This window comes from Taudactylus pleione, unplaced genomic scaffold, assembly GCF_031769625.1.
Source record: "Taudactylus pleione unplaced genomic scaffold, aTauple2 ptg000563l, whole genome shotgun sequence".
In the NCBI taxonomy this organism is placed as follows: Eukaryota; Metazoa; Chordata; class Amphibia; order Anura; family Myobatrachidae; genus Taudactylus; species Taudactylus pleione.
Genome location: NW_028284965.1, coordinates 1,741,364 through 1,767,853, shown reverse-complemented (window position 1 = coordinate 1,767,853; position 26,490 = coordinate 1,741,364). Strand labels below are relative to the sequence as shown.

The window sequence follows — 26,490 nt, the reverse complement described above, 5'->3', positions numbered from 1 at the left end:
AATGATGGTTCAATGTTAATGGTTTCATGCAATTGATGGTTAGCACCTACAACATGGCACCATCAATGGTGACCATTGATGTTTAACCCGCCGTTGGCCATCCCTAAGGCATATTAGTGAATACTCTCACCTACTCTTTGCTGGCAGCAACATCTTCCAAGTGATAGTTTTGGAAGATGGCACATCTACAGAAGACAAAAAAGGCTCTGTCATAGTGCCACAATTTTTACTGTCACCTGCACTGGCACCATCTTTCCTAATTTATCATATGAAAGATGGCGCTGTTGGCAAAAGGTAAATGATGCCACCCACTTTCCAGTGACTCCATCATACTACCCACTTATTTCCACTCACTGCTCAGCTACCCAATCAATCCCACCCACTGTCAAGCTACTCCACCCTATTGCACAGCTACCCTGACCTACTGCCCAGCTACTACCTCCTATGACCTAGCTATTCCAACGTACTACCCAGCTACTACCACAGAGGTGCATTAACTCTGGGGAGGCCTGTGTGCCCCCCCCCCCCTCCCCTCCCTGCACCTTTCTGCCTATTCAAACAATTCTCCCTATCACTTAAAGACACGTGATTTGATGGGAATTGCAATGCTTCACGGTAGGTGGGAGTCAATGGCAACAGGTGAGAGTCAATGGCAACAGGAAGATACAAAAGGATGATTGGGACACTCTCCTTCACTTCAAGGTGGCTTTAGCCTGATACAACCCACACGGGGGTTCCAGGATACCACCCAGATGGGAGTCCAGTACTGAGCCAAAGAAAGGAAGTCAGTACATCTTGTTTAGTAGCACTGGGGGTGCACAGACTTCCCCTTTGTTGTAAGTTATTTGTGTTGTTAAGTTTGGGAGTTGATTTGTACTAGTGCTTTCTGGTCACCATATATAAAGTAATTCATTAAACGGTGGCCTCTTACTTCCAAAAAATCCTCAGTGCTTTTATTTTATTATTCAGTTGGGGTTACTTTGGGGTGTATAGCAAGGTGAAAACATCAACCATAGACAATTGCAGTAAGATATTGACAGGGGACCTGCAAGGTCGATTACTTTTATAGGGATTGTCTATGGATCAATCGTGTCTAACACTACTATACTATATACTATACCTGGGAGACCGCAACACCAAACGTGAAAGATTAGGCAGTAAAATAGTTTATTCAAGGGAACTTATTAATGAAGAAATAACTTTGACAAGGTCGATTTAGTGAATTCATGACCTGCTTAATATACGATAATATCTTTCTGTTTCTGAAAGCAGCTAAGTGTGTGATATCAATTTATACCTACAGGAGATCCTTCTCCATCATACATTGACCCATTAGTGCACCCCAGGGTGTAAATTTCAACTTTATTATTAGTCTCCAAATGCATCATGTACATTTATCCACATTGAACTTCATGTACGTTGCTGCCCAATTTCCCAGTGTACCCAGGACCATTTGTAAGGAGAAAACATCTTGTATGGATCCTGCTACATCACTTCGTTTTCTCTGCAAGGGCAGTCAGGGGCAAACGCAAGATTTCTAGAGGGGGGTTTCATGAAAAGGGTATAACTAGCACTTATCCAGCTTTAATATACATCATATAAAGTGTATTGTGTGTCATAATTCCGACATATACAGCGCCAGCAATCACAATAAGCCATTAAATGCGGCAGTAGGGCCATCCTGCCTGAGCTGAGTGTTTTTATTTAAGATGTATGGGCACCATTCCAGAGCATGTGAGCACGATCGGGAGTCTGGGGGAGCAGCAGAGGAACCTAGCACTGCCCTGGACAAATATGTACATATTGATCTCCTTACACACTGGATAGTGCATTATTATACAGTATTAATAATTTACTGATGGCCTATAGCAGTGCACCCCTCACAGTGTATGTTTTCCAGATCTCCTAGTTGGTGCACAGGTGTATTTATTACTGGCTTATACATGTTAAACGATCCACAGGTGGTGCTAATTACGTCATTTGTGATACTGAGAAGAACATGCAGAATTAGTAACATTCTATTATATTACTATTTCTATTGTGGTCATGGTGTGGGCTGGAGAGGGGGGTTTCCAGGCAACAGGACCCCCCTCCCCGCGTTTGCCTATGAGACTGTTAGATATGTTTTATATCGCTTATATTGTTACTATATAATTACAATGGAATATTCAGAATGTATTTAAAGTCAGGATCTTGTCACTGCAGAGAGGGCAGACCACCAGTGCCATGGGGCATTTTACAGTTCGGGTGCACTTCTTATTTGCACAGTTCTTATTATATATGTGTGATATTAGATATATGGAATATATTATTTGAATACTTACAGTATGTGTCACAATTTCTGTGACTTACATTTCCAAGATAGAATTGTCACCAATCTCATTATTGCTTTTCAGGGGAAACATCTGGCTGACGACCTTTATGGAGACAGACCCTTCGCACACTGCTGAATACCCCAGGGTAAGAATCATTTAGAGTAAGCCTGAGATGAACCGCTAAAGATCACACCTTCAGCACTACGGGCCTTAATTAGAGACGGGCGCTAATGCTGTCGCAGCTACGATTGTCGCAGCTTCGGGTCTGCGAAGATTTGGTAATGCATTAGCAGCCAGGACTTGTACTAAGACGCTCTCCTGAGCCGTCGCAGCTGCCCGCAACTACGTACGTACACATACGCATCATCGGACGCAGATCAGGCTAACATCAACTTCCTTATTGAGTCCATGGGTCGATGGGAACGGCTGCCGTAACTGAGACGCCGGAGCCCTGTTTCCTGTGTACGGGATGGCAGACACAGGATGTGACACGCCCCCACAATGGTCTAGACACCCCTGCGGTTTTAGCCGTCACTTCCCGTTGCCTCCCCCTAATGCTCCCTGACTGTCAATCACACTGTGAATAAAGACTCGCAGCGTGCGACTACAGAAATGTACCTTGGTGCATGTGCGCAGTGCGTCTCAGACGCGTACGCAGAGGTAAAAATAAAAAAGGCACCATTTGCGAAATTGACGGTATATCGTACAACTCTGAATCAGGTCCTACAGTATATCCAGAAAGAGTCGTGATTTTATGGGTTGGCGTTTGCATGGTGTCATGGCTGTATTGGCTTAGGCTTCTGTAAGTTTCTTATGTATCCAATAATCACAATACTGTCTATAATATCTGCAATCAAGAAGTAATTTAGCCCTGGCACCCAGGGGTACCAGAAGGGGACTAGAGTCATTCAGCATTGGGACAGACATATCTGTTGGTGGGAGCCTGATGTTGAGTAGTACCCGGCTGAGTAGAAAATGTGTGAGGTGATCCAATATATATTGTTTATCAGGAATTTAAAAAACACATTCGGAATTTGTCAATGCTGAATAAACAATACATTTCCAGTAATGAGGGATAATTGCAGTAGAGCAAGGTACAGAAGGGCAACCCATGTTTTTTATCTGTGCTCTAAAGGTGCATACACACTGGGCGATCAGGAAAGACAGTACGATTACGACATCGTCATCGTACCGTCGTTCCTGATCCCCTGTAGTGTCTGCACTGAACGATCAGTCGCTCAGTGCAGGCACAGTCCATCATTCCTGAACATGCCAATCTGTCGTTATTGGCAGATTGTGCTGCATGTTCAGGCGATGGACAATGTCGGAAACGACCAGCGGGAGTACGCACGATTACTGAGCGATTGCACGATTACGATGTCGTACCTTAAGCCTGCACTCTCAGATGGTTTTCCAAATGGCTGTACGGTTCTAATAACTATAGGGGGTTAATGAGCTGCCATGTAGGAGAAACTTCTAGTGTTTGATAAATAAAGTAACTAAGGAGCCAATTAAATTGCGACGATGAGCCACAAAACATCCCGCAATATGCTACTGCACACATATCTACCTTTCATGGTAGGCCCCATTGGCGTATCTATTGTGGGTGCAGTGTGGGCCCCCTGGACTCAGGGGCCCATGTGCACACACACTCTGCACAGATGTTTAATAACTGACTCTCCGGAGTCCTTCGTCGGCTCTGCAGTAGCAGCAAATATCACAAACGGCCATTTTCCCGTATATTTGCGCATGTGCTGTAGAGGTGTCCCCGAGACCATGGCATGGGCGCCATGTTACTGGAGTCCTGCGCAAGTGTAGTAGACTCTGCCACAATAGCAGAGTCTACTGCACAGAGTGGAGCTGGCCCAAACGAAGTAGTCTGCCCACATGCCCCCTCCTCTCTTAAACCGCTCCCTTGGTAGGCAAAGTTTGCTTTGAATAGCCTTTATTTAAGTGAATAGTGGGCAGTGGTAATCAATGTGAAAGTTGCATTTTCCATATAAATGTGATGACATACAAAATAAAAAGCAAGTATATTGCCTAAAATAGAACGATTTGTTGGTTTAGCATTGTTAATGGGAATCTTTCTTCCTGATGTAGTTCAAGGGAAATGGTCACTTCAGTGGGAATAATACTGTATAGCCATGAATCCAATGATTTCAGTATTATGAGCTGTAAGGGTCAAAACACAATTATGTGTCAGAAGCATATACACCAGGGCAGTAACTAGAACTCTTGGGGAACCACAGCAACATTTGGAGGGGCCCCCAATCCAATATTTAGAGAGAGATGTCTCTCACTGGAGCAGTTGGTCATATGATACCCAGTAGTATCGCTCCCAGTTTATGTTATTCCCCATATTCATGTTATATGGGGAATACCCCATAATATCACTCCCAGTTCATGTTATTCCCCATAGTAGAGCTCCCAGTTCACGTTATGCCCATAGTAGCACTCCCAGTTTATGTTATTCCCCATAGTAGAGCTCCCAGTTCACGTTATGCCCATTGTAGAGCTCCCAGTTCACGTTATGCCCACTGTAGAGCTCCCAGTTCACGTTATACCAATTGTAGAGCTCCCAGTTCACGTTATGCCCATTGTAGAGCTCCCAGTTCACATTATGCCCATAGTAGAGCTCCCAGTTCACATTATGCCCATTGTAGAGCTCCCAGTTCACGTAATGCCCATTGTAGAGCTCCCAGCTCACGTTATGCCCATTGTAGTGCTCCCAGTACATGTTATGCCCATAGTAGAGCTCCCAGTTCACATAATGCCCATAGTAGTGCTGCTAGTTCACATTATGCCCATAGTAGAGCTCCCAGTTCATGTTATGCCCATAGTAGAGCTCCCAGTTCACGTTATGCCCATTGTAGAGCTCCCAGCTCACGTTATGCCCATTGTAGTGCTCCCAGTTCATGTTATGCCCATAGCAAAGCTCCCAGTTCACGTTATACCCATAGTAGTGCTCCCAGTTCATGTTATGCCCATAGTAGAGCTCCCAGTTCACGTTATGACCATTGTAGAGCTCCCAGTTTACGTTATGCCCATAGTAGTGCTCCCAGTTCATGTTATGCCCATAGTAGAGCTCCCAGTTCACGTTATGCCCATTGTAGAGCTCCCAGTTCACGTTATGTCCATAGATGAGCTCCCAGTTCAAGTTATACCTCATAGTAGTGCTGCTAGTTCACATTATGCCCCATAGTAGCGCTCCCAGTTCACATTATGCCCATAGTAGAGCTCCCAGTTCATGTTATACCCATAGTAGTGCTCCCAGTTAAAATTATGCCCATAGTAGTGCTCCCAGTTCACATTATGCCCCATAGAAGAGCTCCCAGCTCATGTTATGCCCCATAGTAGTGCTCCCAGTTCATATTATGCCCATAGAAGAGCTCCCAGTTCATGTTATGCCCCATGGTAGTGCTCCCACTTCATATTATGCCCATAGAAGAGCTCCCAGTTCATGTTATGCCCCATGGTAGTGCTCCCAGTTCATATTATGCCCATAGAAGAGCTCCCAGTTCATGTTATGCCCCCTGGTAGTGCTCCCACTTCACGTTATGCTCCATAGTAGCACTCCCAGTTCAAATTGTTCCCATAGTAGCACTTCCAGTTCACAGTATGCACCATAGTAGCACTTCTACTCCTACTGTCATTATTAGAGTTTACCAGATCCATGTAGAAGTTATGGGGATTACAGTATCTATGTGACAATTGGTGTCCCCCAGCTGTCGCTGCACAGTGCATGGAAGCTTCTCTTCCCATTGGCAAAAGAGAGAACTCACCACTGGCACCATAATTGAGAATCTGTGCCAGCTTCAATTGCACGTGCATGGTTTTTACTACCAAAACTTTATAGCAAAGATTCACAAAACCAACCTCCCATCCCAGGTAATAGCTGAGTGAGCGTTCATGCAGTCTATTGGTGTATTTGGTGTGTAGATTCAATTGACGGTGCGCTGCATACTGACAATGGTAAAACCGACAAAACACAGTAATGTGTCAACCTTGGTTGACAGACAGAATTTAATACCAGTTATCAGGTCTTAACTGTATAGTCTCATTCTGATGCTAAACATGATACAATTCTCAAATGTGTGTGATTGTGACAATATATCCTTATGGTAGGTAAATTAAATACCTATATGATGCTTTTACAGTAAGTCTTTTGGGAGTACGGCGTCCCACACTTCCTACGCTGTGTCGCAGCTAAGTAGTGCAGGTTATCGGTTTTTGGTGTGGATGCGTCAGAGCCGAGTTCTTGAGTCACAACTCCTCGGGCAGCCTGAACGAGAATGTGGGCGGAACTGGAAGTACGTTTCAAACTTGAGCTTAAAAGATGAGTTGTGTGAGACCAGCACATCCACAGTTCTCAAGCCTGCTTACAAAACTGTCAGGACTGCCGTGATTAGGACGCAAAGGAGAAGCAAGTGATGACCGCTGGCAAGAACAAGGATCCGCAATCAAAGAGAATACCTTCATGCAGGGTTGGACTGGCCCACAGGTGTACAGGGGAAATCCCCGCTAGGTCCCACGGCCTGAGGGCTCTATCCCCTCCTTTTGGGGTCTGTAACTTCGTGGAGCCGGATCATTAATGAACATAGATACTTGGGGCCTGATTCAGCGCTCGCTCTGAATCAGGGCGGGGATTTTTTTTAAAACAGTTTTCTCCTGCCCGCTCGCTAAGCTGTGGGTGCCGGGCAGGAGATGGTCGCGATTATCGCGACCATCGCGCTTGCGAGGAGACCCTGTGGTAGGGTCTCAGCTCTCGCAAGCCTGAGTGGACTCCCTGCTCTAAAAGAGCAGGAAGTCCACTACTGACATTACTGACACCCACAAACGCCAGGCGTTCATAAGGGAACACCTGCGTTTGCCTAACCACCCCCCCTCCCCGCCTACAAAACGGGGCGAGCTGTCAATCAACATCGACAGCCGCCCCATCTTGTAGCGAGCCCCGGAGCGACTAGACTCGCCTGCCCCCTCCTTTATAAAGGGTACCTGCTCTTTATGTGTTTCATATGGAATGGTTGGCCAAGTCCCCCTGTGGTGGCTGGCCACACCCCCTCTGATGGATAGACACACCCCTTAAGCTTGGGCCCCTACCACTGCATTCCACTACTATAAGAATATTGAGGGAGATGTACAGAGGGGATGCATAGAGATAAAGTACCAACCAATCAGCACCTAACTGTCATGTTACAGGCTGTGTTTGAAAAAGGACAATTAGGAGCTGATTGGTTGGTACTTCAGCTCCGTCCACTTTATCTCTCTCCAAGGGCTAAATGTAATAGATTGCGAGCCGGAACCGCTGTGGGAATTCGTGCAAGTAAGCTGGTTTAGCCTTTAACATGCTTTCAAAATATACGGGCATTCTCGCATGTATTCCCTCAGCGACGCCGGCTTGCAGTCTATTACATTTAGCCCCAAGTCTTTGTACTTTTACCCCATTGACTTCTAATTGTCACAATCACAAGTGACACATTTTGATTTTATAAAGGTGCGTATCCATTTAGCGATATTTGCAGGCGATTGAACCATACTGACGTCGTTATCGTTCAACCGCGTGCAAATCGTGCATGCATCAGGCAATTTTATGTCGGAAACGACCAGCAATGCGCGTGGCCGCTGGTCGTTTCCGAAATCTACCATCGCCCATACATGCTGGTCATCCTGACGATCCCGTCAGGTTCAGCATGTACGGGGATGATGGATGTGCCTACACTGAACGACTGAACGCTCAGTGTAGGCACATCACAGATATAGAAACGACAGCACGGTCACAATGTCGTAATCGTGCACTCGTTTCTCCGTCTAGTAGTGGATACGCACCTTAAGACTATAAGTACAGTTAAGACTTGTAAACGGTATCAAATTCTGTCGCGCAACCGAGGTGGACACTTTTCTCATTGCATTATATGTATATTTATTTTTCATATTGTGTATGTTTCATTACTGTGTTTTGTTAATTTTGCCATTATCAGTAAACTTTATTATCAAATCTATTCTGCACCTTCAACTGAATCTATACACAGGGCCGAAACTAGGATACCCGTCACCCGGTGCAAGGCAGCAATTTTGCGCCCCCTCCCTTCCTGCACCTGGATTTTGTCCTTGCTCCTCCATAAGGCAGTGCACTACTCAAACGTCCCTGGTATAGTGACGTACATTATTCCACACACCATAATGCCCATTACACATTATGCCACACACTGTAATGCCTATTACCAAAGTGCCACTTACATATTTGCCCGACACCATTTTATATCCCACAGTAAGGCTTCTAATTACTATAAAATTACCTGCTCGTTGCCATGGGGTTACATGCTCGTTGCCATGGGGTTACATGCTCGTTGCCATGGGGTTTCATGCTCGTTGTCAGTGGATTTATGCTCGTTGCCAGGGGGTTACATACTCGTTGCCAGGGGGTTACATACTCGTTGCCAGGGGGTTACATGCTCGTTGCCATGGGGTTACATGCTCGTTGCCATGAGGTTTTATGCTCGTTGCCATGGGGTTTTATGCTAGTTTCCAGGGGATTTATGCTCGTTACCAGGGGTGCCATGCTCGTTGCCAGGGGTTATATGCTCGTTTCCAGTGGGGTTTATGCTCGTTTCCAGGGGGGTTTATGCTCGTTGCCAGGGGGGTTTATGCTCATTGCCAGGGGATTTCACGGGAGAAGATGCAGCTTTCAGCATCTTCTCCCGGCAGCGCCAGCGTTCCCAGCACTTCCGGGAACGCTGTGTGCATTGCGCTCTGCTAACAGAGACTAGAGGTCCAGTATGACCTCTAGCATCTGCCTCTTCCTTGGCGGCGGCCATTTTTGGATGGCCATTTTCAGCAGAGTCCATGTGGACGGCTAGTCCGCATGGAATCTGCTGAAAACGGCCATCCAAAAATGGCCCTGCTATACACCACATACTGCATAGGCAAACGCGGGGGGGGGGGTTCCGTCTGCCTGGAAACCCCCCTCCCCAGCCCACACCATGACCACAATAGAAATAGTAATATAATAGAATGTTATTAGTGCTGCATGTTCTTCTCAGTATCACAAATGAAATAATTAGCACCACATGTGGAATTTTTAACATGTATCAGCCAGTACTAAATAACCTCTGCACCAACTAGAAGATCTTGAAAACATGCACTGTTAGAGATGCACTGCTATAGAGCCCAATATGTAAATAAATGTCTAGGGCAGTGCTAGGTTCTTCTGCTCCTCCAGGCTCCCGGACTTGCTCCTATAGTCTAGAATGGTGCCCACATCTAAAATAAATACATTCAGCTTGGACAGGATGGCCCTACTGACGCATCTAATGACTTACTGTGATCACTGGTCCTGTATATGCTGGAATTAATACACACAATACACTTTGTATGACACTTAGTAAATCTGGTTAAGTACTAATTCTGCCCTCTTCATTGACTGGCCACACTCGCTCTAAAATTAAGCATTTGGAAACCCCCCTCTGGAAATCCTGTGTTTGCCACTGTACTGTACACCAATAGACTGCCTGAGCACTCACCTAACTGTTACCTATATTATCATACTACTCAGGGTCAGACAGCACCACGATCCATACTGTAACTCACCTCAATACAGAGGGATCCCCCTTCTACACCCTGCAGGAGGTCCAAGAGAGTTTTTCCATGAGGGCAGGGTCTGGCTGAGAAACTTTAGCCTGGGAAGCAAGCACAGTGTACTGGCTCACCTTAGGTACCATGTATTTGAAGACTGGTCCAGATGAAGGGCTCTGATTCTGGGTCACATTACAAAGTGGCTGTGGCGAGGGGGCGTATTTATAATGGGTGCAGGATGTGTGGTGCACACGGGCCCCTGGGTCTAGGGGGGGCCCGAACCGCACACTTTGCACCTATATCGTACTTACCTTTCTGGAGTCTCACAACGGCGCCGGCGTCAGCGCTGTAGAAACGTCTGGAAAATGGCCACCGCGGCCATTTTCCCGGTGACCTGTGCATGTGCTATAGACAACACGCACACTCTAGTGCCCAGAGCCTATCAGTGCGGCGCTGGCAGCACTGCGCTCAGTGTGCTGCCAGCCGCCGGACTGTGAGGAGGGGGCCTGCAACGGAGGCTGCACACGGGCCCCCTCCTCTCTAGAAACGCCCCTGGCTGTAACTGTGGGCAGCCGCATTAGCCTGAATTACTACCTAATGCTAATGCAAGTGTCCCTTCCACTAATGCAGGGGATCGTGCCCCTGGGTGAAAACCTGTTAGTATCAGCACTTGCACCAGCCCCATGGTGTCAGACACTGGCTTCCCTTGAACCTGCACATGACTCGGAACCAGACAGAGCATATGTTACATGCCTATCACACTCCGATGACGCTCCCTCAAGTCGGGGCGGTTATGTCACATCACGTAGCACCAGTTCACGCCCCGAAGAGCCCTATTTCACGGGAAGACAAACTTGTGTCCGACCCAGAATAGGATGTACAGACTCAAAGATGAGCTTCTGCGCATGCACTTTGTGCAAACACTCGCTGTATAAGTCTGACGAACGCAATGACGATGTTTTTCCATCTGTGCATGTGTCGCAGTCGCTTTGCATTTGTGCCGAGAAGGTCTTGCGAAGGCGGTCACGGAGAGGATTTATTCGCAAAGTAGCAGACCGTCAGGGATTGTTTGTGGGCGGTAATGGGGGTGGGGGTTGGCAGCTGAACCGCAGGTGTGTCACGACCATTTCGGGGGGCATGTCACAGTCTGAGACTGCGATTCTGTATGCAGTTGTTGAGACTCCGGCATCTTAGTTCTGTAGGCCATTCTGGGCGGCCAAAGTGTTCCTTAGAAGTCCGATGATCGACTGATGGTTGCGTCCCCACACATAGCCAGCGGACTAGATAGACCGCTAGTGGGTGTCTCAATACCAATCCCAGTGACTGGGACATTTGCATATTTTCACACAGCCGTTGCAAACAGGATGGCCGGCATTGATGGCAATTGTGTCCATCTCTAAATCAGGCCCTAAATCTCTCTGCTAATGAATATCAGTGACCCCCCCCTTCCCCCGCCACCATCTATAATCGATTAGATATTTTGCACTGATGATTTAACCATTGATGGTCGAATGCTGTGCAAGCGTAGACCTCTGCCATCGGGCCAGCACCAATGATGTTTTCTCAGCATCAAGTGCTGCCATCGATGATGCAATGATAGAGGTACTAATAAAAGTAGAGTGTCATTGACTGTAAGTCACTTACCTTGCATCCTGTATTCTGTCCCTGTGCTTCTATGGTTTCTCTGGCATTTCACCTGACATCCTGTTTCTGGTTCTGACCCATGACAAGTCTGACTACTGTGCTACACCCACGGTGGAGGCCAGCCTGTCATACTAGGTACCCACTCAAAGGGCCACCACCTGCGTACCACAGCGAAGTCCAAAGCCCCTTGTGGGGTTCCCTGGCAAAGACCACCAGTGCATTAGACTTGTAATATCTAGATATCTCCCAGCTCAACCCCTCCGACCTGCACAAGATCTGCATCTGTCATTGTCCTGCTCCTATTCCTAACAGGACTTTTTTGCTCTCCCTTGCACAACAAGACTTTCTTCTGCAGGTACATTTTCTAAGTGTCACTTTTGGCTTCCATCCAAAACTGACAGGCATATGTTGTCCATGCCCTTTGGTTTTTAAGCCCCTATCCCCACGCAACTTCAATGAGAATATGCCATCAATCAGCGGCAGATTCAAGCACTGCAGAGATCATGAGGATCTGTGCAGGCTGTGATGTGTAAAAAGTGTAAAGGAGATTTAAAAAAAAAATAATTATATGGGAATCCAACCCAAAATGATAACCAGCCCCAGGCCTCTTAGCCTAGGCTGTTATTGAAAAATAAGGGGGAATAACCAGTACTAGACTGAACCAACCTGGATTGGTGACACAATAGCAAAAAGACACGCAGCATGGGCAGGACCGGAGCTTTCTGGGGGGGAGGGGGGCTTGGGGGCTCTTAAGACAAGGGTGCTCAACCTCACTACTCTTGTCTCCCCCCACTTGTGAGCACCGTCCTCATTCAGTGGTGGCACATAGTGGATTCTCATGGGGCTTCCACATTTACAGTACTACTTGGGCACATCCGTATTTGCCAGAGAGGAGGATGCGGCAAAAGATGCATATCGGAGGTTGCGCCTCTGTGGAGAGCCACTGAGTCCTATTGCCCGACATCTGCTGTGTGGTAACAGCCGCTGATACTGCATAGTGTCACCCCCCCCCCCATTCATGGCCCTCCACCCATAATCTCAATTCACCCTGCTCCTTCTATCGCACCCTAGTTACATCCTCTCCTCCATCACCCTGCTCCTTCCATCACACTCCAGCTCCCCCTCTACTCCATGACCCTGCTCTACTCCATGACCCTGTACCTTCCCTCCCACCCTAGCCCCATCCTCTCCTCCATCACCCTGCTCCTTCCATCACACTCCAGCTCCGCCTCTACTCCATCAACCTGCTCCTTCCCTCTCACCCTAGCCCCATCCTCTCCTCCATCACCCTGCTCCTTCCCTCCCACCCTAGCCCCATCCTCTCCTCCATCATCCTGCTCCCTCACTCCCACCCTAGCCCCATCCTCTACTCCATCACCTTGCTCCTTCCCTCCCATCCTAGCCCCATCCTCTCCTCCATCAACCGGCAACTTCCCTCACACCCCAGCCACAGCCTCTCCTTCATCACCAGCTTCTTCCATCACACTCCAGCTCCCCTCCCTTATCCAACACCCAGTTTCTTCCATCACACTCCAGCTCCCCTCCCTTCTCCATCACCCTGCTCCTTCCATCACACTCCGAACCCTCCTTCCCTCCCAGCCCAGGCACACCCACGACACAGGGATTAGACAGTTCTCAGCGACACTGAGTGAATAGCATGCAATATAGCAATAAAAGGGAGCACGGAGTTCAGCCTCTCCGGATGTGCAGAAGGAATTATGGACAGTATGTGCTCACAATGCATACAGCTTACCCCATATCCTACTCTTCTGCAGCATAGTGCTGCAGTGGTCGGTGTGAGAGCTGTGTGGTGCTGCTGGGTATTCATTCTGCAACTACTGTAGCAGCCATTCACAGGCCAAAATCAGGGAAGCCATATGCGGGGAATGCTGGGAATTGTAGTTCTGGGAGATGACAGCAGAAAAGGAAATGACTACATCCCCCAGAGTGCACTGCAGGAAACAGTTGTGGGAGGCTGACGGGGCCAGAGATTGGTGGAGAGGATTAGGGCACTCGATAATGCTGTCACAGTACAGGAGTGTGCTGAGTGCTCAGACCAGAGGGCCCCTAAGAGAGGGGTGGCTGGGGCACCAAAATTCTTTTTCCCCCTTAATCTTGCTCTGAGCATGAGGTCCTACTGTCATAATGTCAAAGAGCCTCAGATTGGTCAGACCAGGGCTGGAATCCCTAGTCCTCCCTAAGGACAACTAGCCTTGGGCTGAAAGCCCAGATCTCTTCTCTTCTCCTCTGGGGCTTTGAGTGTGGATGTAATAGAATATGATATAGTCAATTTTGTTCTTCACGGGTGGATTACAGACCCTATCAAGCCTGCCAGGGCATGATGGCACTTGGAGAATCACAGGTGCCAGCATGCCCGAGCGTCAGGGGTCCTCTGTCACCTGTAAAGAAAAAAATCAAATAAAGACGTGACACATAGAAAAAGCACTAGATTAAATAACCACTCCTCCACATACTCCTCATTCACCCACCTATTACTAAGGGACACGTCCTCTTCGACCCAAGTAGGAATTCCATGGATGATGTGACTGCTTCTCACACCGCCTCAATGCTAATGAGAGGTCACTAGTGGACGCTCTCCAAAGGAATGAATGGGGCTGCAACAGTCCCATGCTCTGACCAATCAGCAGCTCAGCCATATAGTTATAATGATAAAAACATTGATAGTAAAGTGGCATCAGTTGTGTTCTAAAGTCTGAATGGATAGTGGATTACCATCGATTTTCCCTTTAGTAAATTATCAGATCACATAACCACCGGAAAACCCCAAACCGATGCTTTGTAGATTTACCCCCTAGTCTCCAAACTTTCAAGCTTTCACCTCTTCAGACAAGCTTATCAAATTCCAAAACCACCCATATAAACCCCCCCCCATCTATTCTACTTACTTAGCTCATTTCTCTTCACTCCACGCATGATTTACATGTGCTCTGTCCATACTCAAAAAGTCTTCTGTCCTCAGGTCAAAATTACTGCTAACATTGTCTGTATGAAGGATCATAGCGCCTACTAAGCACTTGCTACCCTTGGATGGATCAGTATTCAATATGGGTGTGGATTAATAGATCGACAGTAAAAAGGTCAACAAGCAATAGGTTGACACCTGATTGTCGACAGGGGCAAGAGGTAGACAGGTACAAAATGTCAACACACAAAAGGTCGACGTTGATGTAGGTCGACGTGTACAAAATTTCGACAGGGTCAGAAGGTTGATGTGGAAAAGGGTGACACGATAATGTTCCACACATGTTTTTTTTTTGGTTTCTAACTCTAGTCTTCACCCTAACCCTCCCCTTTGTGTCTAACCCTAACTGTCCCTCCTAGTGTCAAACCCTTACCCTCCAGTAAGTGTCTAAGCCTAACCGTCCCTCCTAGTGTCTAACCCTTACCCTCCAGTAAGTGTCTAAGCCTAACCGTCCCTCCTAGTGTCTAACCCTTACACTCCAGTAAGTGTCTAACCCTAACCGTCCCTCCTAGTGTCTAACCCTTACCCTCCAGTAAGTGTCTAACCCTAACCGTCCCTCCTAGTGTCTAACCCTTACCCTCCAGTAAGTGTCTAACCCTAACCGTCCCTCCTAGTGTCTAACCCTTACCCTCCAGTAAGTGTCTAACCCTAACCGTCCCTCCTAGTGTCTAACCCTTACCCTCCAGTAAGTGTCTAACCCTAACCGTCCCTCCTAGTGTCTAACCCTTACCCTCCAGTAAGTGTCTAACCCTAACCGTCCCTCCTAGTGTCTAACCCTTACCCTCCAGTAAGTGTCTAACCCTAACCGTCCCTCCTAGTGTCTAACCCCAGTGGTGTCAGTGACTGGAGCCAGGTGCTGCACTGTAGCATTACGTGCAGCACTCTGCTCCTGACACTGCTCCTGACCCAACACTGCACACAGGGAAGTCTGCACCTCTGGCAACACCCCCCCCCCCAGTAATCAGCATGGAACCATGGGGGTTCGGGCTGCAAGACCAAGCCGTTCCCACGTGGCCACGCCCCCTGTCCCGTAGGCCACACCCCTTTTTGCTGGCGCACGACAATACCCCGCTCACAGCATCCCTTCTCACACCAGGTGACACCACGGGGAGGGATGCCACTGTCTAACCCTCCACTAAGTGCCTTACACCTGTCCGTCCCTCCTAGTACCTAACCTTAACCGTCTGAGTAAGTGTCTAATCCTAAACGCCCTCTTAGTGCCTAACTCTCCAGTAAGTGTCTAACCCTATCTGTCCCTCCTAGTACCTAAACCTAACCGTCTTGAGTAAGTGCCTAACCTTAATCGTCCCTCCTAGTGCCTAACCCTATCTGTTCTTTTTAGTGCCTGACCCTAACCGTTTAAGTGCCTAACCCTAACCCTCCAATAAGTGCCTAACCCTATCTGTTCTTTTTAGTGCCTGTCCCTAACCGTTTAAGTGCCTAACCCTAACCCTCCAATAAGTGCCTAACCCTATCCGTCCTTTTCAGTGCCTGACCCTAATGGAGCGTACACACGGTCAGATTTGTCAGATTTGTCAGATTTGTCAGATGAACGATTGAACGATTAAACGATTTGAACGATTTTACCAAAGTTTTGAACGATTTGAACGATTGAACGATTTTTTACTACATTAAAATGAATGGAATCGTCTAAGTCTGACTGCAAACCCATCAGATGTCAGATATCGTTATCTGACAAACGGGAACGCGCATCGTTGATCGTCCATCGTTCAGGCATGTCAGATATGAACGATTTTCCTTCAGATATGAACGACTGAACGATTTTTAAATCTTTATCGTTCATATCTGAAGGAAAAATCTGATCGTGTGTATGCACCATTACCGTCTAAGTGCCTAACCCTATATACAGTAGATGGCTGCAAGATTTCTGATATCGGCTTCAGTTTTACTCAAATTTTGTACTTAATTGAATAAGAGCCAAATGTGATCCTGTGTCTCCTATGAAGCCTAACTGAAGATTTTTCTGCACTTTTTGCCCAAGCCCCAGTTGCCTGGTCTTGGCCTGACTATGATTTGTTACAGAGGAATAGCAATAGGTCTTTTAAAGCTTTTATGACTTATGCGATATTATCTTCTGTATAATAAGAGATGATTAGAGTCAGTGTAGGATTTTTTAATGCAGATGAACAGATGTAATACATTTAGACAGCATGATAATGGTAGATATACAGTAAATGTATGGCTCATAAGTAAGAAAGAACTAATTGTGTTTATAGTTTATCCGACAGTCATTTACAGACCAATACATTATCTCTCGTTATTCTCTGGCAGTTTTATAACATCGCCTGTGAGCTGCGCACACTGAATATTGCCAGGGATGTAGAACAACTGTGTTCATATGGTGATTTCACAGGTTCCAGGTGAGTTATCTTTATTATGTTACATTTGTACAACAGACTCACTAATAGTGAGTAATTCATGATATAGCATTGTCACTTGTATAACTTACAGTAGAGAAGTATATATGATGGTGATGTCTCCTTAGTTCATCATCAAATAACAGAATAATAAGAGAGGTTCTACTATCATCATTATGAATCCATTTCTAAACTGGTGGCTTTTTTGAGTATGTTACTTTTATTGTCACTGTTACAGTGTTGTCCATATTGCCCTATCAGTGCTCAACAGTGCCCTGTGCCGGCCCCGCCCCCTAGAGCACATGACATCAGGGTAAGTGCAGCACTGACCTGAGGATGCTCCGATCATTCCCCGCAGGAGCGATTCTGGCTAGGGGTGCCATTCCAGGTACCCTGCTAGAAGCAATGGCTGTGGGGATGCTACGATGCCACCTTATAGCCCTGCTCTCTCTGTGCTGTGGCACCAGCCACGCACCTAATTACGGCCCTGTGCCCTATACTCCCAACAGCTTTCATTTCAGTGTATGATATGGCTGCCGGAGTGTGATACCACACTGTGCAGGGGTATATCTATAATGTGTGCAGGGTGTCTGGTGCACACAGACCCCTGAGTGAAGGAGAGCCCACACTGCTCACCTTATACACAATGACTAAACTCACCTTTCCACTGTTGCTGCAGAAATCACCAGGAAAGTGGAGCCAGTGCTATTTACCAGGACATCTGCACATATGCAGTAGATTGGCACAGTGCTAGAGTCTTCTCCACGCATGCACCATATGAGAAAGGGACCAGTACGGAGGCTGCTCATGGCCCTTCTCCATGGATAAAGAGTCTACGTGTATGCTACAGTTAGGGTCCGGTAGGGTGGGGTGGACACAGGTCAAAGTAACCTTGGTACAAGTTGGCTCAACACACCTTCTGCAGAAGCTCTTTACTGTACCACAACTTGCAGAGATGGAAGGATTCCCCAGGTAGACAGATGGAAATCTAACGGTTTTGCATAAAGAAATAACAGTATTTATTCCGTAATGCAAAGATGAGGGATTACTCCTGGGTAAATAGTCACAGACACACACACACACACACAGTAAGTCGCATATTGGTTTAGAATTTGGATCTTTTGACAATAACCACTTAACATATAACAGACAGTAAACACTTACCCTAATAAATAAACACAGAGAAGCGCTGGTTCTGAGTCCAACGCAATGCGCACGCTTTGCCGATGTTTAAGTAGATAAGTGATTATTTGCATAACGAAAAGTTCTGAAAACCCCGGCAGCGTATGCGCTACACAGAGTGTGCGCACAAATGTGCTGTTACGATATATATTCAGACAGTATAAGAAAGACGGCAGAGAAGGGATGGGGTTTCCAGGCGGCGACTGGGAGGTGGCTGGTGGTGCACGGGAAAAAAAGATCCGTTCAGTGGCCGCGTTATGGGAGTGTCGCAGGCGTGTCAGTGCAGGCGGCTGCGTTCTCAGAGACATAGGCATAGGAGACCACGGTCAGGTGTAAACATTGCACCTCCCATAAGGCTGCTGCAATTTTTGATGGTGCCACCAATGGTGACGTATAAGTTAGCACCAATCGGAATTTCAGCCTGCATGGCGCTAGAAGTGGTGCGTCTCAGTGCTTGCACATTCAACTACATGGATGTACACAAGGGAAGGAACTTGTAGGCCATTTGCATAAACTTGCAGACGAACAACCACCAATACGCGCTGCCACGTTCGCTTGTGCGTGTGACTCAGAATCGGCCCCAGAAAGTTGAATTTGACAATAAAAATTTGTTAATAATATAAAAAAGGGGCACTTGTGTTGGTGCTAAATAAAAATGAAGGAATTGTAAAAAACTAGGTAAATTATGGGAAATATAAAAGACTGTAAATTAGACCAAATAAAATAAATAATATAAATTAAAAAAAAAATAACAATAAAAAAATAAAAACATTTAAATGAAAAAGTAAAAATGTAAATAATGAGATATAAATGAAAGAATGAAATGTAATAATATTATTAAAATAAGAAGAGTATGCAATACCTGTAAAGGAAAAAAAGGTTAGTATAAAATGTTTATAGCCTTTATTGTGTATATAGTCCATGCTGGGAAGTACAGGGGTACTGTAGCTGTCCCTATATCTGCCGTTATTTGCCGTTTGCTGACTGGTTCCCTCCGTAATGTGTCTAGTTCGCCGTTCTCGGCAGGTTCGCTCCGTGAGTGTCTTGGTCTTTTGCTCAGCGGCGCGGTATGATGACGTTATTCCCAAAGTAATTGCACGGTCTGTGGCTTCCAATGCGTTTCAGGCTTGCGCTCTTTGTCAATCTGCTGCAAGACTGTCGCCAATAGTGTCCCACTTTGTGGAGAAATTGTTTATGGCAGCATGTTTTGTTATGGTTGTTCGTGATATGTACAGTAAATATGTTTTTTTTATGCACAGAATTGTTGAGTTTTTGTCTCATTTTTCTTTTCCTCTTATTATTTTAGGCATTTACGAATGAGATGATAATCCTGAAAGAATAGTGTTAAAGTATGAAAATTGAAAATGGTCACTCACCATTGCACCCGAAGGATGCTTGGTTTGAAGATTTTTAGAATGATTTTGAAGCAAGTTTTACTTATCTCATGGGTCACATCCCTGGCCCTGGGAGGTACATCTCCAACTTCCTGCCCTGCTGCCTGTTCATGCAGTAACCAGGCTAGTCGAGTGGCATGTACACGCAAAGAACTGGTGGAAGTACCGGAGAGTATCTCTGTCAATACGCGATACCTGAACCTTCAGGAAAATATTATTCAGGTTATCAAAACAGACACTTTCAAGCACCTTCGTCACTTGGAAATACTACAGCTCAGCAAAAACCTAATTCGAAAGATTGAGGTGGGAGCTTTCAATGGACTCCCAAACTTGAGCACATTGGAGCTTTTTGATAATCGCTTGACCACTGTTCCTACTCAAGCTTTTGAATATCTATCCAAGCTGAGGGAGCTGTGGTTAAGGAATAACCCAATTGAAAGTATTCCTTCCTACGCTTTCAACAGAGTTCCTTCTTTGCGACGACTTGATTTGGGGGAACTAAAGAAACTGGAATACATTTCTGAAGCTGCTTTCGAGGGTCTTGTAAATTTAAGATACTTAAACCTAGGCATGTGCAATTTAAAAGATATTCCCAACTTAACAGCACTGGTCAGGCTGGAAGAACTGGAGTTGTCTGGAAATCGCCTAGAAATGATTCGCCCAGGTTCCTTTCAAGGCTTGACAAGCTTGAGAAAGCTTTGGTTGATGCATGCTCATGTTGCCACCATCGAACGCAATGCCTTTGATGATTTGAAATCCTTGGAGGAACTAAATCTTTCTCACAACAACTTAATGTCTCTTCCCCATGATCTTTTTACACCCCTTCACCGCCTGGAGCGAGTGCACCTTAACCATAATCCTTGGCATTGCAATTGTGACGTGTTGTGGCTGAGCTGGTGGTTAAAAGAGACAGTACCTAACAATACGACTTGTTGCGCTCGTTGTCATTCCCCACCAAACCTAAAAACAAGATACATTGGAGAACTAGATCAGAGCCATTTCACATGCTATGCCCCAGTAATAGTGGAGCCCCCGACTGACCTCAATGTAACTGAGGGCATGGCAGCTGAGCTAAAATGCAGAACTGGCACCTCAATGACATCTGTAAACTGGTTAACACCGAATGGAACATTGATGACCCATGGCTCTTACAGAGTTCGTATCTCAGTTCTACATGATGGAACGCTGAATTTTACAAATGTGACAGTACAGGACACAGGTCAGTACACTTGTATGGTTACAAATTCAGCAGGGAATACAACCGCTTCTGCTACACTCAATGTGTCTGCTGTGGTTGATCCAGCAACCACTGATTATACATATTTTACCACCGTGACTGTGGAAACTATGGACTCAACTCCAGAGGAAACAAAGCCTACTGAGAAAGAGCCTGGTCCAACACCAACAGTTCGGTGGGGAATAACATACTCTACAACATCACTTACTCCACGTAGCACACGATCCACAGAGAAGACATTTACTATTCCAATTACAGATGTGACAGGGAACATCATGAAAGATCTAGACGATGTCATGAAGACGACAAAGATCATCATAGGTTGTTTTGTAGCTATAACTTTTATGGCAGCAGTTATGTTAATTGCATTTTACAAACTGCGTAAACAGCACCAGCTGCATAAGCATCATGGGCCAACACGAACTATTGAAATAATTAACGTAGAAGATGAAATACCAGCCACTACTCCAGGAGACAACCACATGGCCCTCCCAGCTATTGAGCATGACCATCTCAACCACTACACTGCCTTCAAGGCTCATTATAATAATAATACAGGAACCCTTAACTGTGCCAAAAACCCAATGCTTAATTCCATCCATGAACCCCTTCTGTTCAAAAGCAGCTCAAAGGAAAATGTGCAAGAAACACAAATTTAGCTCCATAAGTTGAGACTTTCTCTTGAAAATTCCATCAGTAAAAAAAAAACTAATTTTCCAGAGTGATTAAGGCAAACTGTACTTTGAAAGACTCACTGGGTTAGTCTTGACTCAGTATTCATCTTTCTGTTTCTAAATCTCCATTGAAATAGCAGAGCCACCCCAAATGAAGCACTGACACAAATTGAAGACTCTTTTGATAACTTCAAAGGGATAATTCACTCTCAGACTACCTGATGTATTACTAAAAAAAAAAAAAAATTAAAAAAGAAAAAAAAAATATATGAAAAAGGGAAATAGTTATGAAAAGAAAAATGTAAGAAAATGCTTATTTTGTGGTACAGCTCTTATGTGTAAATTCTATTTCAGATCTATTTTCATCAAAGAAAGGTGTTACGGAACAGGAAAAACTCAATTAAGGAATTACCGAAGTAGATTTTTTTTTTTTTTAAATTGTATCACTAAGGAATTTCTGATGAATAATCCTGCATTGTGAAAAAGAAACACTGATATGTTTTGTCCACTTAGAACAATATAAAGAGGTCTGTTTTGTTTTTTTTGTTTTGTTTTTGTAATTCATTCATTGCCAAGGGTGCCTGCAATGATAAAGAGAAGCAATGCAGTACAGGCCCCAGACTGTAAAATGGGTTATTTGTGATAGCTTGGACAATACTGTATAAGCTATGGCAAGACTTATTACTGACCACACAACATCATTATCCTCTCCAGAGGCTTTTTCGCTATGATTTTTTAAAAAAAATTATGTAATAAAATAACAAAATATCACGAGGTGTTTACAACCTTCAAGAAGAGAACTTTATTTTCAAAGGTACTGTGCCATATAACCCTTTACAAATGTGCCAATTATCTCCAGAACTTTACAGAAAAGTAAAACTGTATGAAAAAAAAAAAATGAAAAAAAAATTGTTTTTACAAAATATTTTAGTTTTTGGGAAAGGAGCACGGAGTACTTTCAGATTTTAAATCTTCTGCCACAGGAATATTTAGGCCAGTTATTTTATCTGGATTTCTATCAAAAAAAAAAAGTGTAAGGTGTGTGAAATCATGAAATGAATATGAACTTTTTAAGTTTTGTTTTTGTTTTGTTTCTGGGTGGGTGATTAGTTGATTTTCAATTTTTATTTGGAGGTTTTGATTGGGTGGGAAATGTATTCTTGTTATATGAAAAGAAAAGCGTATGCTATACATATGGCTCTTTACTGAGACAGAGAGTGACAACATTAGTTGGTGCCAAGAGTCTGCAACAAAAGAATAATAAAAATATTGAAAAATACTCTGCTTGTTGATTGACATACATATTTTAAAGTATAACCTGTGTCCTAAAGTAAAACAGCTGTTTGGACAATATACAGTATAGATTTGCTCTAAAACCGAATTTAATTTTTTTTTTTTAAATAAAATTGGTGATTTATCTATTTTATCTATGGACCTGATTCAGAGTTGTACACTAATGCCGCCTCTGCTGCGTCTTTATACGTAGCTGCGATGTGAAAATATGCAAATATCGCAGACATCGGTAGATGTATTAATCTCCCGGTGGCTGCAAAAAAAAGATGCAACATCGGTTGCAAATCATTCAGTTATAGCTAATGGTGTCGCAGGATGGCCGCGGGAATTGAGACGCCGGAGGAATATTTCTTGGGTACGTTGGCGACACACCTGCATTCTTTGGAACCCTCTTCCTGTTACCTCCCCCACATGCTTCCTGTCACAGTCACACTGCAAGTAAAAAGTTATTTCAACCGACTCCGGTAATGTACCTTGATGCGTAGAGTCCATAAACATCAGAATAGCGTACAACTATTGATTCAGGCCCTACTGTACTTTCTTTGTTTCTCAATTGCCTTCAGTCTTCAGGCCAGTGAAATTCTGTTCAGTGATGAGTGAGACTAAAATGTGTGAATCAGAATTATTATTAATATTATTATCATTATTATTTTTATAGCACCACCATCTATACAAAGAATATAAAAAGAATAATACCCACACACAAAAAAAAAGCGTGTGTGTAAAAGACGGCGCAAATAATAAAAAATAAACTGAATATCTATGAAATTGGAACAGGCACCTGCTGCCTAATAAAAATAGGATAATTTGTTGCCGACTACAAGCTCCGATGGGTCAGGGATTAATGTGTACGGCAAATATTCTCTGCATAGAAAAATATCCAAAAATTAAGGGAATAATGGTGTTGGTGATGCTGTTGAATTGAAACAACAAATTTAATGACTATAAAAACACACAAAATCTCACAGAGAATCCAAACATTAGGGTGATTTCAAAAATCAATGGCTTAGTAAGCCGGATGGATATTAATAAAAACAGTGCAGTAGTAGTGTAAAATGGGCTATATAGTCAGAATGCCGACATTAAGGTTAGGCTGTGGGTGGAAGGTTGAGGCTGCGTGGCGAGGTTATGGTTAGGCTGCTGGGGGGAGGTTAGGATTAGGCTGTGCGGAGGGGTTAGGATTAGTTTGCAGGAGGGGTTAGGCTGGGGAGACTTGAGTTAGGTTGCGAAGTTAGGCTGCGAGGGGTGGTCGTAAAGGGTTAGGCTATGATGGTGGGGTTAGGATTAGGCTGCAGGGGGGTTAGGCTGGGGGATTAGTTAAGATGCGGGGGTTAGGCTGTGGGGTGGTGATAAAGGGTCAGGCTGTGGTGGTGGGGTTAGGATTAGGCTGCAGGTGGGGTTAGGCTGGGGGGTGAGGGTTAGGCTGGGGGGATTAGAGTTAGGCTGTGGGGGGGTAGTAAAGGGTTAGGCTGTGGTGGTGGAGTTAGGGTTAGGCCGCGGGGGGGGTAGTAAAGGGTTAGGCTGTGGTGGTGGGGTTAGGGTTAGGCTGTGGGGGGGTAGTAAAGGGTTAGGCTGTGGTGGTGGAGTTAGGGTTAGGCTGCGGGGGGGGGTAGTAAAGGGTTAGGCTGTGGTGGTGGGGTTAGGGTTAGGCTGCGGGGGGGGTAGTAAAGGGTTAGGCTGTGGTGGTGGGGTTAGGGTTAGGCTGCGGGGGGGGGTAGTAAAGGGTTAGGCTGTGGTGGTGGGGTTAGGGTTAGGCTGCGGGGGGGTAGTAAAGGGTTAGGCTGTGGTGGTGGAGTTAGGGTTAGGCTGCGGGGGGGTAGTAAAGGGTTAGGGTGTGGTGGTGGGGTTAGGGTTAGGCACTAGATGATGGGTTACGGATATGAGGAATTTCTCACTGAAACACCAGAGGACTGGAGGTCTGACCCGGAGGTCACAGTCACATGCCCCCGCTGGAAGCTGGACACCACGCTGGGCCACCAGGGACGATATGATGGTGTTTTAGCATGTCGACATTTCATCACTGTCTACATGATGAAAGTTGACACAGTGAAGATCGCCATTTTGACCATGCTGAATGTCAGCATCTCATACCACACCCTTGTAAAATGAAGATAACATACTAAGGGCCCCATTTACAAACGAACAAAATACCAGTGCCAATTTTCGTTTAGTATCACTGCGATACAAATGAAAATTCCAGTAATTTATTTATTATTTAGTAATACCCTTCCGGTGAGGTCCCGCGAAGTCGAAGTCCTCAGCAAGGTCCTCCGCTGGGCTGCTGACAGCTTAACGCTGCCAGCGACGGGCCTTCAGTGTTATGCGCATGCGTGACAGTCCGTCTGCGCATGTGCATGACACGGAGCTTCGCTGAAGCCGGAAAGGCACCGCCGGGTCTCCTTTGCCGGCAGTGGGGACCGCATCGCTCTCGCCATCTAAATGATGGCGAGATCGATGCTGTAAAAACAGCGGTAATCTAAGATTACTGCTGTTTACTAAATACAGAAAGATGGTATAACCCCTTTAGCGAGCGCTATAGGGGTTATATTTCGTTAGTAAATGGGGCCCTAAGTTTTAGGGGTAAACTTTTACTAAGGGTCCATTTTGATTCCATTTAAAATCGACCAAAATAGAACCAACATCCCCAAAAACTGAACTAGAGTCTTTCTATTCAAAATACATCATTAGCTAACAGTCGATTTTGGGTTCCATTCAGGTTCCGATGGTACATTGGATTCTGTTTAAAGTTCTATTTGAAGTTCTATTTACCCTCAATAGAACCCAAAATTGACCCAAATCATACAAAAGCATGTCACCTGCACTGCGGGTCTGATTCAGCAAGGGAGAGAACGCATGCGCTCGGGCGCTGCGTGTATATGCTAATCAATGCATACACACGGCAGCCGCAGCACAAGGATGCAGACGCCCAGCAATACATAGTGCCGCCCGTCTCCCTTTACTCAATGCTCAATCGAACAAAATACCAGTGCCAATTTTCGTTTAGTATCACTGCGATACAAATGAAAATTCCAGTAATTTATTTATTATTTAGTAATACCCTTCCGGTGAGGTCCCGCGAAGTCGAAGTCCTCAGCAAGGTCCTCCGCTGGGCTGCTGACAGCTTAACGCTGCCAGCGACGGGCCTTCAGTGTTATGCGCATGCGTGACAGTCCGTCTGCGCATGTGCATGACACGGAGCTTCGCTGAAGCCGGAAAGGCACCGCCGGGTCTCCTTTGCCGGCAGTGGGGACCGCATCGCTCTCGCCATCTAAATGATGGCGAGATCGATGCTGTAAAAACAGCGGTAATCTAAGATTACTGCTGTTTACTAAATACAGAAAGATGGTATAACCCCTTTAGCGAGCGCTATAGGGGTTATATTTCGTTAGTAAATGGGGCCCTAAGTTTTAGGGGTAAACTTTTACTAAGGGTCCATTTTGATTCCATTTAAAATCGACCAAAATAGAACCAACATCCCCAAAAACTGAACTAGAGTCTTTCTATTCAAAATACATCATTAGCTAACAGTCGATTTTGGGTTCCATTCAGGTTTCGATGGTACATTGGATTCTGTTTAAAGTTCTATTTGAAGTTCTATTTACCCTCAATAGAACCCAAAATTGACCCAAATCATACAAAAGCATGTCACCTGCACTGCGGGTCTGATTCAGCAAGGGAGAGAACGCATGCGCTCGGGCGCTGCGTGTATATGCTAATCAATGCATACACACGGCAGCCGCAGCACAAGGATGCAGACGCCCAGCAATACATAGTGCCGCCCGTCTCCCTTTACTCAATGCTCAATCTGTACGCAGGAT

At 45.4% G+C, this 26,490-nt stretch overlaps 1 protein-coding gene across 3 annotated transcripts in view; it reads left to right on the top strand.

Annotated features, from left to right (window-relative positions):
* The window catches only part of LRRC4B (leucine rich repeat containing 4B), a 369,551-nt gene extending 346,893 nt beyond the window's left edge, over window positions 1-22,658 (top strand). For all 3 annotated transcript variants that reach the window (XM_088453020.1, XM_088453019.1, XM_088453021.1), the window contains 3 exons: window positions 2,397-2,460; window positions 16,807-16,895; window positions 19,381-22,658. In XM_088453020.1, coding sequence (XP_088309146.1) covers window positions 19,439-21,364 — 1,926 coding nt within the window. In that variant the 5' untranslated portion in view covers window positions 2,397-2,460; window positions 16,807-16,895; window positions 19,381-19,438 and the 3' untranslated portion in view covers window positions 21,365-22,658. The remainder of the gene's footprint in view (window positions 1-2,396; window positions 2,461-16,806; window positions 16,896-19,380) is intronic.
* Window positions 22,659-26,490: the final 3,832 nt, after the last annotated feature.